The 13,133-nt window shown below is 44.1% G+C and overlaps 1 protein-coding gene across 3 annotated transcripts in view; it reads right to left on the bottom strand.

The window, feature by feature from the left end:
• Positions 1-13,133, bottom strand: part of LOC135056407 (tolloid-like protein 2) — a 362,236-nt gene that overhangs the window by 35,334 nt on the left and 313,769 nt on the right. For all 3 annotated transcript variants that reach the window (XM_063961508.1, XM_063961507.1, XM_063961509.1), the window contains 3 exons: positions 11,580-11,725; positions 2,980-3,175; positions 1,628-1,753 (listed from right to left, as the gene is read on the bottom strand). In XM_063961508.1, coding sequence (XP_063817578.1) covers positions 1,628-1,753; positions 2,980-3,175; positions 11,580-11,725 — 468 coding nt within the window. The remainder of the gene's footprint in view (positions 1-1,627; positions 1,754-2,979; positions 3,176-11,579; positions 11,726-13,133) is intronic.

Here is a 13,133-nt window from a genome sequence, read left to right on the forward strand (position 1 = left end):
CAGTTGATTTTGAAAAAATGGATATAGTAATTGTGCAGTTCAGGGTTTGAATAGCAGCATCCAACTAGTTTATATTGTTGTTGTCACGTGTGTAAATGACCTTGACTGGGTGAGATTATGGGCTTCTACATTCGACGTGTATGTACCTTGTATAAATCATAATTTGGTCACTGATGTTAGAACCACTGTAGAACAGCTGTTCTTCCTCAAACATTAAACTGTTCGCTAGCCATGGGGCCACACTGGACCCCATCGTGCAGCCTATGAGCTACAAATAATAGGATCCATCGAAAATGAAATAATTCCTCTTTAAAGTAAATTCAAATAACCTGATGAACAATGGAACCTAAGGTTCTTTGCATAGTGGATTATTGCTGATCAGCGTATTTTACGGATTCCAACTGAGATTGATGTGAAATACATGTCATATGTAGAGTACACAGGACACTAGTCTCAGGAATCACTTCTAAATCTTGTAGTTTTAAAATCAAACTAGTGCGGTACTTGAGGTAAGTGGATCTTGCTTGAACACACAGCTGTAATAAACAGTCCAAATATATGAACACAGGTTGATAAAATGGTCCACATGCTGAAATTATCGGCCTCCCTGGAGGGTGTAGTGGATTTTTGTGAAAATGTAAATGACACATAACATTATTGGAAATTGTGTATTGAGTGCCTCTGTAACGGATGATGAAAAGTGTAAGAAATAGGATCACTTAACCCAGCATTTATCTTAAAGGTTTCTTTGTTATAACTAAATAAAAATTATAAATGAATATTCTTATGAACCCTTACACAACCCCTAACAATACTTATTATTTTCATTTTAGTACTCCATAAATACAGTAGTGTTGAAATGTTTAACATTTTCCCATGATAGAACACCCTCAGGCATTTTGGGATCCCGACAGTCTGTGAGACCAATAGTGGGATCCTGACTACCAGAATCCAGACACATCGTGGAAGTAAGTACTGGGGTTGGGGTCAAGGTTAGGCACTAGGGGGAGGGACCGGTTTAGGCTGCCATGGTGGGGGGGGGGGGGGGGGGTGTATCCGATTGATAGATCTACAGTACAGTAAACAGGCAGACAGTCAATAGTTTGACATGCAAAAGGTTGATGGGGTTAAAAGGATGACAGGTAAAAGGTAGACGATGCTCAAGATCGACAGGTTCAAAAGGTCGGCGTGACAGTGGTCAACACAAGTTTGTTTTTTGAACTTTTTCATCATTACCCTCCACATGCCCGCGAGGGTGCACCTTTCTACTACTCTCATGCGATCCTTTTGAACCTGATGACCTTTTGACCTTGCAATAGAGTGTGCTTCTCAACTTGCGGCCCTCATGAAGCCCTAACAGAGCATGATTTCCAGATCATCTAGCAAAAGCACAGGTGTGTTAATTGACTAACACAACAGATCTACAGGTGGTACAAATTATTTCTGAGGATACCTCGAAAACACAGTTAGGGTTCCGTGAGGACAGAGTTTGCAAAACAGTGCAATAGTAACACACACCTTAAAATACTACTGCACTGGATATTGTACATGATATTTGAATATTCTTCATTCCAGTAATGTGATATAGTAAAATACACCTCATTAAGAGCTACATCAAGCTACATACCTTCACAGTTTTTCTTATCTGAAGTCAGCTCAAAACCTGGATCACAGACACATTTGTAACTTCCTAAAGTATTAACGCAGCGCTGGGCGCATCCCCCGTTATCTGGCCGGGCACATTCATCCATCTCTTTCCAAAAACAAAAACAGTTGAAACCATTAATAGAAATATAACCGTGAAATAATTGCAATTTATATGTACAATTAATTAATTGTGCTAATTATATCCTTGTTCTATAAACTTCACTCAATGATTCTCAGGCTTGTGCTTATACTAAAACAACAAAACTAAGGCACAGTTAAACTTAACAAGGAAACATATGCCAGTATTATTGAGGACACTTGAGCACTTGAAATACTGAGTCTTGATAAGTCTAACACATGCATTTATTGTAATATTTGCCTTTTGAAGTTCACACTACTCATATAAATGTTTGAAATTTGGAGATAATGGGGAGAATCCAACTAGCCACGATAATTCCGCGGCTGTGAAAAATGGGGGGGGGGGGGTTCACGCCTTTTATTCAAGTTCATCACCGATGATTTTTCACGGGTATTTAATTATATTGCCTAGTTTTTCTCGCGAAAATACATAGGATTCATGAAAAGTCAAGTCCCTAGATATTTTCGCGTCACTTATAGCGGCAAAAATAGTCACTTGCCTGGGATTTGGCTTTGCATGCCTGAGGCAGGCTGGCTATTGGGGCTAATAGGATAGCCCCCGGCGAACCAATTAGCAACAGTAAATTAATGCTTCTAGTTGGATACCCCCCAATGTCATCTTCATGAGATAATAGATTGATTGAGAAAACCATTATGATGACTATATACATATATATATATATATATATATACACACACACACACACACACACACACGTGCAGGGATGTTGTCAAGGCAAAACAGCCAACGGTATAGTACTAGGTGAACACAAAATCCTTTCATCAAGCAGCGGGTTGTTCCATACAACTCTGGTGGGTATTTCATTCAGCATCTGACATCTCTCATGTAAAAAGCTGCTCATTCTAGCCAAGCTGCATTCTTTTAACCTACTGTATGCTTCCATAGCGCTCTCTTGTTGTTACATTACAATATGCCAAATGTGAACATGCATCACAATGGAGCTTAACACTATAATGTTCTATAAAACGCAGCATATTGTAGTGTAACTGTGACAGGAGAGAGATAAAGATGCATAGGTTACACTCAGGGAATAAATACTGCAGTAACTACAAACCACACAATAGGCTATGAAAAAAATGTTGTATAAGCATGTATAAAAAAAAAAAGGAGAATTTCTAAAAATGCTGAAGTGGACTTTGGTATCTACGAGGTATAATTATGTACATTTTTACCTTTGAAGAAGTTAGCTGAAAATCCAGCTTTGTTGATTGAGGAATCAGAGAAAAATTTTATCCACAGGGTATTTGAGGTAGATTTAATGTCGTCTGGCTTCTCATAGCCACAAAATTGTCCCATCAGTGGACTATTTTCTGATGGGCCATCACGTATTTGCAGGTGGTCATATAAGCAATTGTCATGTGGTTCAAACTGTCAAATGGAAAATGTGACCGATTGTTACGTTCAGTATATTGAATAAGATATAAATGTATAAATAAATGTAACACAACAAAACTGAGAAGTTGGGCACTAAATCAGCACAAAAAAACGGAAAAGCTTTTCCAGCCTGTTCACAGCATAACCTCATCACTATTACCGCCCTACATACAGGGGCTGGCTGGCAACTTTTGGCCTGGGGGGCAGACACAAGTAAGCGGCCCAGCTTTTCACAGGGAATCTGCAGTTTGGTGGCCCTGGAACACTTAAATTGCACTGGCCCGGGGGGGGGGGGGGGGGAGATGGCACCCTGCCCCCCTGCCCAGCCAGCCCCTGCCTACATACTATATAGAACACAAGTAGCCATGTCCAAAGATAGTATCCGCTATTATAGACACTTCATCTCTGTCCAATTAGCACATTTTAACTGATCAAAACCACCTCATAATACTTAATACCTGAACGATGTTATAAGGAAGTAGAGGTACAATATACAATAAAAATTAACCGGTGTCCCACAATGAACACATTACACACAATTTATGCCCCTAGAACAGCCGGAATTGTTTGAGGCATGGATTCCTCAAGGTGCTGGTAACGTTCCTTACAGCTTTTGGTTTATTAGCAACCTGATAATATTATGCAGCAGTTGCAGATTTGTCAGATACACATTCATGCTGCAAATGTCTTTACCCCACATCCCAAATGTGCTCTATTAGACTGAGTTCCAGTGACTTTGGAGTCCATTGGAGTACACATAACTCATTATTTTGTTGGTGAAACCAGCTTCACAGGACATGTGCTTTGTAACATGGGTGGTCATTCCGAGTTGTTCGCTCGTTGCCGATTTTCGCTATGCTGCGATTTGTTGCTAAATGCGCATGCGCATGGTACGCACTGCTGATCGGTGAGTGATTGACAGGAAAGGGGCGTTTCTGGGTGGTAACTGAGCGTTTTCCGGGAGGGTGCTAAAAAACGCAGGCGTGTCAGGGAAAAACGCGGGAGTGCAATAAATAGTGGAAAACTGCTCTAATCAAGCTGGTAACAATCCCCAGGTGCTGCGGGAGGGGGTTACTCTAGACAAGAAATACAAAAGGGATTTTTCCCACGCACTCTGCTGGCTGTTAGTAAGAAGAGCTATATACTATGTAATAATAGGAAATTTAGAGCTCTTCGTTACATATGTTTTGCAAAAGATATGATAAGCCTCCAGGCCACTTCACGGCTGCTCTATTACTGGAGGTCCCTATCTAAGCATAGGTCCAGGGCTTGGACCCCACAAAGTCGGCTCAGGCCCGACCACCCCAGGGCAGCACACCATTGAAATACTAAAGTGTTAATATGTGTTAAGAAAGAAGCAGAAGCTATGGGTTAGAAAGTGCTACAAAAATAAGGGTGTTAATAAAATACTCAAAAGAGTAATGTTAGTGAAAAAATAGGAGTGTTACATAAGTGCTAAATAAATAATATGGCATGCTACCCCAAGGTGGCCCAGCCCCACCAGACCCGGGGGGTACCACTCCCCAAACCCATACACAGCATAATAATAATAATAACATCCACTATGGGTCATACAATTGCTTAATGTATGGCCACATGATAATGGCACATACAGAACATATCCAGGTTGAGAGCTAGTTTACCTGGAGGCACCCCTGTATCCTCCAAATGGCACCACAGGACCCAGCATGCCCTCCTAATGCTGGCTCCATCTACGCGGGAGTGTCTGGAGAAACGGGAGTGGCTGGTCGAACGCAGGGCGTGTTTGTGACGTCAAACCAGGAACTAAATGGACTGAGCTGATCGCAATCTAGGAGTAGGTCTGGAGCTACTCAGAAACTGCAAGAAAATATTTAATAGCAGTTCTGCTAATCTTTCGTTCGCTATTCTGCTATGCTAAGATACACTCCCAGAGGGCGGTGGCCTAGCGTTTTCAATGCTGCTAAAAGCAGCTAGCGATCGTACAACTCGGAATGAGGGCCCTGGTGTGTTATCCTGCTAAAATTAGCTATTAGAAGATAAGTAGACTGTGAACATACAATGGGCAGATGTATTAACCTGGAGAAGGCATAAGGAAGCGATAATAGGATTTTAGTTACCTACCGTTAAATCAATTTCTCGTAGTCCGTAGAGGATACTGGGGTTCCATTTAGTACCATGGGATATAGACGGGTTCACCTTGGAGCCATGGGCACTTTAAGAATTTGATAGTGTGCGCTGGCTCCTCCCTCTATGCCCTCCTACCAGACTCAGTCTAGAAAACTGTGCCCGAGGAGACGGACATCCTTTGAGAGAAGGATACATAGGATAGTGGTGAGATTCCGAACCAGCACACACAAGAGGAAAGCTATGCTTACCCAACAGGAACAGCAACAGCAACAGCTGAACCAACAATACTTAACCAAGTAACAGTGCATGAAGAACGAAGCACCGGGCGGGCGCCCAGTATCCTCTACGGACTACGAGAAAAGGATTTACCGGTAGGTAATTAAAATCCCATTTTCTCTTACGTCCTAGAGGATACTGGAGTTCCATTTAGTACCATGGTGATGTACCAAAGCTCCCAAACCGGGTGGGAGAGTGCTGAGGTTCCTGCAGAACTGATTGACCAAACTGAAGGTCCTCAGTGGCCAAAGTATCGAACGCAAACGTGTTCGAACCAGACCAAGTAGCCGCTCGGCAGAGCTGTAAAGCCGAGACACCCCGGACAGCCGCCCAAGAAGAGCCCACCTACCTAGCAGAGTGGGCCTCTACAGATTTCGGAACCAGCAAACCTGCCGTGGAATAAGCATGCTGGATAGTGTGCCTGATCCAGCGTGCACTTGTCTGCTTTGAAGCAGGACACATTTTTATTGGGATCATAGAGAACGAACAGCGAGTCGGATTACCTATGACGAGCTGTCCTCTTTACGTATACCTTCAAAGCCCTCACAACATCCAAAGACTTTGAAGTAGCAGAGGTGTCGGTGACAACCGGAACCACAATAGGTTGGTTGATGTGAAACGCGGACTTCACTTTAGGAAGAAATTGCTGACTAGTTCTGAGTTCGGCTCTGTCCTCTGTCCTGGAAAATTAAATAAGGGCTTTTGTGAGACAAAGCCCCCAGCTCCGACACACATCTTGCTGAAGCCAAGGCCAACAGTGTGACGGTCTTCCACATAAGATATTTTACGTTCACCTCCTGTAACGGTTCAACCTGTCCGATTGGAGGAACTGCAGCACCAAATTGAGACCCCAAGGTGCTGTGGGAGGCACAAAGGGAGGTTGGATGTGCAGGACACCTTTTAAGAACGTCTGGACCTCAGGGAGAGAATCCAATTGTTTTTTAAAGAAAATGGATAAGGCCGAAATCTGGACTTTTATGGAGCCCAGACGTAGGCCCACATCCACACCTGCTTGCAGAAAAAGCAGGAAACATTCCAGATGAAAATTCCACTGCAGAAAAATTTCTGCTCTCACATCAAGAGACGTATTTCTTCCAAATACAGTGGTAATGTTTAGATGTTACCCCCTTCCTGGCTTGGATCATAGTCGGGATAACTTTGTTAGGGATCCCTCTTCTGGCTAGAATCAGCCGTTCAACTTCCATGCTGTCAAACGTAGCCGCGGTAAGTCCTGATAGACAAACGGGCCCTGTTGCAGAAGATTCTCGGGAAGAGGTAGAGGCCACGGATCTTCGAGGAGCATCTCCAGATGGTCCGCGTATCAGGCCCTTCTTGGCAGGTCCGAAGCAATGAGTATTGCTTGAACCTTTTCCCTTTTTATTCTTTTTGGAATTCTTGGGATCAGAGGAAGTGGAGGAAACACGTACACCATCTGATAGACCCATGGAGTCGTCAGAGCGTCTACCACTACTGCCTGTGGGTCTCTCGACCTGGAATAATACCGCTTGAGCTTCTTATTGAGATGAGAGGCCATCATGTTGATTCGTGGATATCCCCATCGGCGTGTCAAACACATGAATACTTCCGGATGAAGGCCCCACTCTCCCCCGGGTGCAGATCTTGTCTGTTGAGGAATCTGCTTCCGAGTCGTCTACTCACGGAATGAAGACTGCTGACAATGCCACAACGTTTTTTTCTGCCCAGAGGAGAATTCTTGACACCTCTGACATTGCTGCTCTGCTTTTCGTTCTGCCCTGTCGGTTTATGTACGTCACTGCCGTCACATTGTCCGACTGGACCTGAATGGCCCGATCTTGAAGAAGATGTGAGGCCTGCAGAGGGGTGTTGTATATGGTCCTCAGTTCCAGAATGTTGATTGGAAGGATAACTTCCTGACCTGACCATCTTCCTTGAAACTGTACCCCCTGGAGTGACTGCTCTCCAACCTCTGAGGCTTGCGTCCGTGGTTAACAGGATCCAGTTCTGAATTCCGAACCTCTGACCCTCGACGAGGTGAGAAGTCTGTAGCCACCATAGAAGGGAGATTCTGGCTTTTGACAACAGACAGATCCTCTGGTGCATGTGAAGATGCGATCCGGACCATTTGTCCAACAGATCGAGCTGGAAGGGTCTTGTGTGAAACCTTCCATATTAAAGTGCCTCCTAGGAGGCCACCATTTTTCCCAGAAGGCAAATGCATAGCTGTACCGATATCCGAGTTGGCTTCAGGACATCCCGAACCATCGACTGGATTACCAATGCCTTTTCCAACGGAAGGAACACTTTCTGCGACTCCATGTCCAGTATCATTCCCAGGAATGGAAGCCTCCGTGTTGGCTCTAGGTGAGATTTCGGAAGGATCAGAATCCACCCGTGATCCTGGAGAAGTATGGTTGAGAGACTAATGCTGTCCAGCAACCTCTCCCTGACCGGCGCCTTTATCAAAAGATCGTTCAGGTAGGGAATTATATTCACTCCCTGTTTGCGGAGTATAAACAACATCTCTGCCATCACTTTGGTGAATACCCTCAGTGCTGTGGAGAGACCAAATGGCAGGGCATGGAACTGGAAGTGACAGTCCTGCAGTGCAAACCGTAGATAAGCCTGATGAGGCGACCAGATCGGAATGTGAAGGTACGCATCCTTGATATCTAGAGATACTAGGAATTCCCCTTCCTCCAGATCTGAGATCACCGCTCTCAGAGACTCCATCTTGAACTTGAACACTCTTAAGAGTGGGTTCAAGGACTTGAGGTTCAGAATCGGCGATACCGAACCATCCGGTTTCGGTACTACAAACAAGTTGGAATAGTACCCCTTGTTGTGCAGATGAGGTGAAACTGGAACAATGACTTGAGTCTGTACCAATTTTTGGATGGCCTGCTGTAAAGTTATACTTGCCTCTTGTGAAACTGGTAAGCCTGATTTGAAGAATCTGTGAGGTGGGAGGTCTTGGAACTCCAGTCTGTAGCCCTGGGAAATAAGATCTATGACCCAGGGATCCAGTCACGAACTTGACCAGATGTGACTGAAGAATTTTAGTCGGGCTCCCACTTGACAGCCCTCCAGGCATTGCGGTCCACCGTCATGCTGAAGGCTTTGCGGAAGCAGAGCCTGAGCTCTGTTCCTGAGCACCTGCAGTTGCTGGTTTGCATGGTTACTTCTTGCACTTCTGGAGGCCGTAGAAGCACCTCTGGATTTGCTCTTAAACTTGGCCGTCCAAAAGGACTGTAAATTTGAAGATGAATAAATTTCCTGGCTGGGTGAGCTGCTGAAGGAAGATACGTAGACTTCCCCGCAGTAGCTTTGGAGATCCATTTGTCTAGTTCATCCCCAAACAAGGCCTCTCCTGTGAATGGTAGGTCTTCCACGCCTTTCCTGGAGTCTGCATCAGCAGTCCACTGGCGTAGCCACAAGCCCCTGCGTGCTGACACTGCCATAGCGGTGGTGCGTGTATTAAGCAAGCCTATCTCTTATGGCTTCCACCATAAAGTTAGCAGAGTCCTGTATATGCTGCAGGAGTAAAACATCATCCCCCCTAGACAAGGAATCTAACTCCTCAATTAGGTTACCTGACCATTTTGCAATGGCTTTTGTGATCCGCACACACATGCAATAGTGGGTCTCTGGGCCACCCCAGCAGCTGTGTACAATGATTTGATTGTAGTCTCAATTTTACGATCAGCCGCGTCTTTTAGGGAGGCTGCACCAAGGACAGGCAATACAATTTTTCGTGACAACCTAGAGACTGATGCGTCCACTATCTGTGTATTTTCCCATTTTTTCCTATCCTCCAGAGGAAAAGGAAAAGATGAGAGCAACCTTTTAGGGATTTTAAATTTCTTATCAAGATTAACCCATGGTTCTTCAAACAGGTTATTCAATTCCTTTGACGCAGGAAAAGTGACTAAGGACTTCTTTTTTACATTAAAATAAGATTCCTCACACTCCACTGACACCTTAGCAGGAAATTGCAGAACATCTCTGATAGCTTCTATAAGAGCCTCTATTCCCTGTGACAGAGTAGCATCCCCCTCCTCCAAATCCACCTCACCCTCCTCCATGTCTGACCCAACAGCGTCAGACTGCAGGATATGGGCCAAAGATTTTTGCAGACAAATGGGAGGGGATTGAGACGCTGGTTTGGGGAATGAGTCTCTATTCATAAACTCATCCACAGTTTGTCTTAAATATTGCGTCTCTTTCTCATTGCGGGATAATTTCGTAGAAATATTGGAGATCATTCCTTTGATGGAATTAGCCCACTCCGGTTCAGCCCCACTATTCTGGGAGGGTGCACTGCCCTGAGTACCCAGTAGTGAGCCCCCTTGTGAAGAGGAACACTCCGCTGTACAAGAAACACACTCTTTGCCTGACATAATGTAAATGTGACAGCACACACACACACACACACACACACACACACACACACACACACACACACACACACACACACACACGATAAGGTTAAGCACAATTAACCCACAAAGATCCCTTCAGGGAGACACAGTTATCTGAAGCCAGCCCCCACCGTGCCCTTATCCCTAATGTCAAGCTCAGCCGGGTCGCAGACTAAGTACCCTGATAGGGGACTTAGTACACTAATAATCGCTCACCCCTGCTATGACCCCGTGGTACCGCTAAGGTAATCTGGAGGAGCTGCGCGTCCCTGCCAGTCAGCGTCTGTGTCCACTGCAGAGGGAAAATGGCACTGGCGAGCTGCTGGATCCTCTCATAGTGAAGCCCCGCCCCTTCAGCGGCGCGTGGTCTTCCCACTATTTTATACTGGCTGAGGTAATCTGGTTCTTCAAATGGAGAGAAACCTGTTTTAAGGCTGTTTTTCCCAGTGTGGGTACTGTGTACAGTGACGCAGCTGTGTACTGTGTCTGGAGACGCATTCCGCCCCGGTTAGAAGCCGTGCGTCTCCGTACCCTCATGCTGCCATAATGGCCGGTGCCCCGCTAACTGGGACGCAGGCTTAGTACTCACCACTCTTCATTCTTCTGGCTCTGTTAGGGGTGGCGGCGTGCAGCGGGAATGTACGCTCGCCGTGGTGGGGCTTGCGAATAGTTCCCTCAGTAGCTCAGTGTCCTGTCAGCAGGGAACGGGACCATAAACCCTTCAAGAGGTTGGGCCGTCCCCCCCCCCCCTAAGTCCCACGAAGCAGGCAGTCTAGGTGCCATCCAGTCCTGCCTGAAAATAACAAACATATAAAATAAAAGCAGAAAACTCTTCTGGAGCTTCCATAAGCATGACCGGCTCCTCCGGGCACATTTTCTACACTGAGTCTGGTAGGAGGGGCATAGAGGGAGGAGCCAGTCCACACTATCAAATTCTTAAAGTACCCATGGCTCCTAGTGGACCCGTCTATACCCCTTGGTACTAAATGGAACCCCAGTATCCTCCAGGATGTAAGAGAAAAACCAGTGATAAATGCAGGGTGATAAATGCACCAGCCAAACAACTCCAATATGTAAATTAACAGTTAGGAGCTGATTGGCTGGTGCATTTATCACCGTGCATTTATCACTGGTTTATCACTTCCTTATGCCATCTCCAGGTTAATACATCTGCCCCACTGTTAGATATGCAAGAACAGCCAGGTAGGCTGTTGCATTTAAAGAATGCTCAACTGGTATTAAGGGGTCTTACAACCCCACACCATCAGCCTGAACCAATGACACAAAGCAGTATGAATCCAAGGATTCAGGTTATTCTATGCAAAATTCTGGCTCCTCCATCTCCAGGTCACAGCAGAAATAAGTTTTTCTTCTACTGTCCAGTTTTAGTGATCGGTTGTGATTACAGCAGTGATATTATAGTAACGGCAGAATGGAGATCAGCTTTAATTTATTAATGATAAATGTTTTGCAAATAGAGCAAAACATTTATCTAGATTACACCTTTTAGTTGGAAATATATAAGAAAGTTAAAGCATACAAGTTAGAGTATCAGGTTTGACACATAATAAAAGACGCCAAAAACGCAGAGAGAATTTTCAGAACGGTCTTACCTCAAATGTTTGGAAAGAAAGTCCAACCACAAAACCTTCCGAGACCGTAATAGTCCACACACAATGTTTATCTGGCCGATAATCATCAGGGTAATTAGGGGACTGAACCTGACCAATGTCTTTCTTTATATTACCTCCACATATTGCTGAAAGGAATAAATGAAACCGGTTACAAGTCTCCAAGCTGCAAAAACAACGCAACATTCTCTCCGTTAGTCCGTTCTGCAGCTGTTCAAGTTTTCCTTATGAGCCCCGCTCCAGGAAATGATAGTGCTCCGATTACAAGTTTAGTTACGGGGACATGTTTTTTCCTCTCTATTGTATTGGTTTCTCTTTAGATTTAATTTTAAGTCATTAAGCACAAAATAACAATGTCTACCCAAATAGGCAAGGTTGATTTATGAAGTCTCAGGATTTTGATTTATAAAATTTCAGAATTTAAAGGTACAGCTTATGCATGGCTTTTCACAGAATAAGTATGAGTGCTGAAGTTCAGATCAAGCATTAAAAGCATATGCAGCAGTAATATTTGGTTGCATACACAGACAAATGCATGTGTGTAGTGCTATTTCTCTAACGGACTGATAAACACCACATAAAATGACTCCTCAAACTGGAATGCAGCTATTATTGAACTGTGTTACAAGGTGGACATAATTTATTATTACATAGTAATAATAATAATAATAATCATAATCATCATCATCAGAAGGGATCATGTGGAAATTATAATATGGTTAATTGAATATTAAAAACAGCCATTCTTTTGGACAAATGAATCGAAATTATCCACATTATCCTGTGTTTACTGTCTGACATAATCCATGCAATTTTATAAAATACATTTTAAAACTAAGCTGTATAGAGCAGTGGTTCTCAAAGTCATGTTTTCCAGATCACATTGCAGGTGCACAGGTGCAGTAATTACTCACCGATACATTTTAATAGATCCACAGGTGGAGCTAATTATTTCACTTGTGATTCTGTGAGGACACCTGGAAAACGTGAACTGTCTGGGGTCCTGAGGACCAAGTTTGAGAACCTGTGGTATAAAATATATCCTGTGTAGGTGCGACCTTTGATCATTGTGATATCCTTAAGGCCATACATTAGGACTATTTTACGTATGAATACACCATTTCGACACCTTGAGTGCTGCATCGTGTGCACATCGTGCATTATTACAATGCACGGTCCCGTGGGTCGAATGTTGCATCCTCTGATTATACGTGCAGTCCATATTATCAGTCTTAATTGTATGCACATCGGTACCATGTTTTATGCACATACCATGCATCGTTCCATCAGCATCATTTGAGTGTATGATTTTTGTGAGGCATACAATGGATTGAAAGACAATAGGGGCGCACGATGGGTCATAAGATTGTATGCATATCATATGCACATCGTGTCTCAAAAAAAGACCAAATTGTGTGTCCAGAACTGCCAGCGAGCTCCTGGGGGTGTTCAAGGGAAATTGTGAGATGACTCGCATCAGATGCTGGTTGTCCTAATGTATGGCCAGCATCAGAGCACAATAACAGAATCTGTATT

Source organism: Pseudophryne corroboree, chromosome 3, assembly GCF_028390025.1.
Source record: "Pseudophryne corroboree isolate aPseCor3 chromosome 3, aPseCor3.hap2, whole genome shotgun sequence".
NCBI lineage: Eukaryota > Metazoa > Chordata > Amphibia > Anura > Myobatrachidae > Pseudophryne > Pseudophryne corroboree.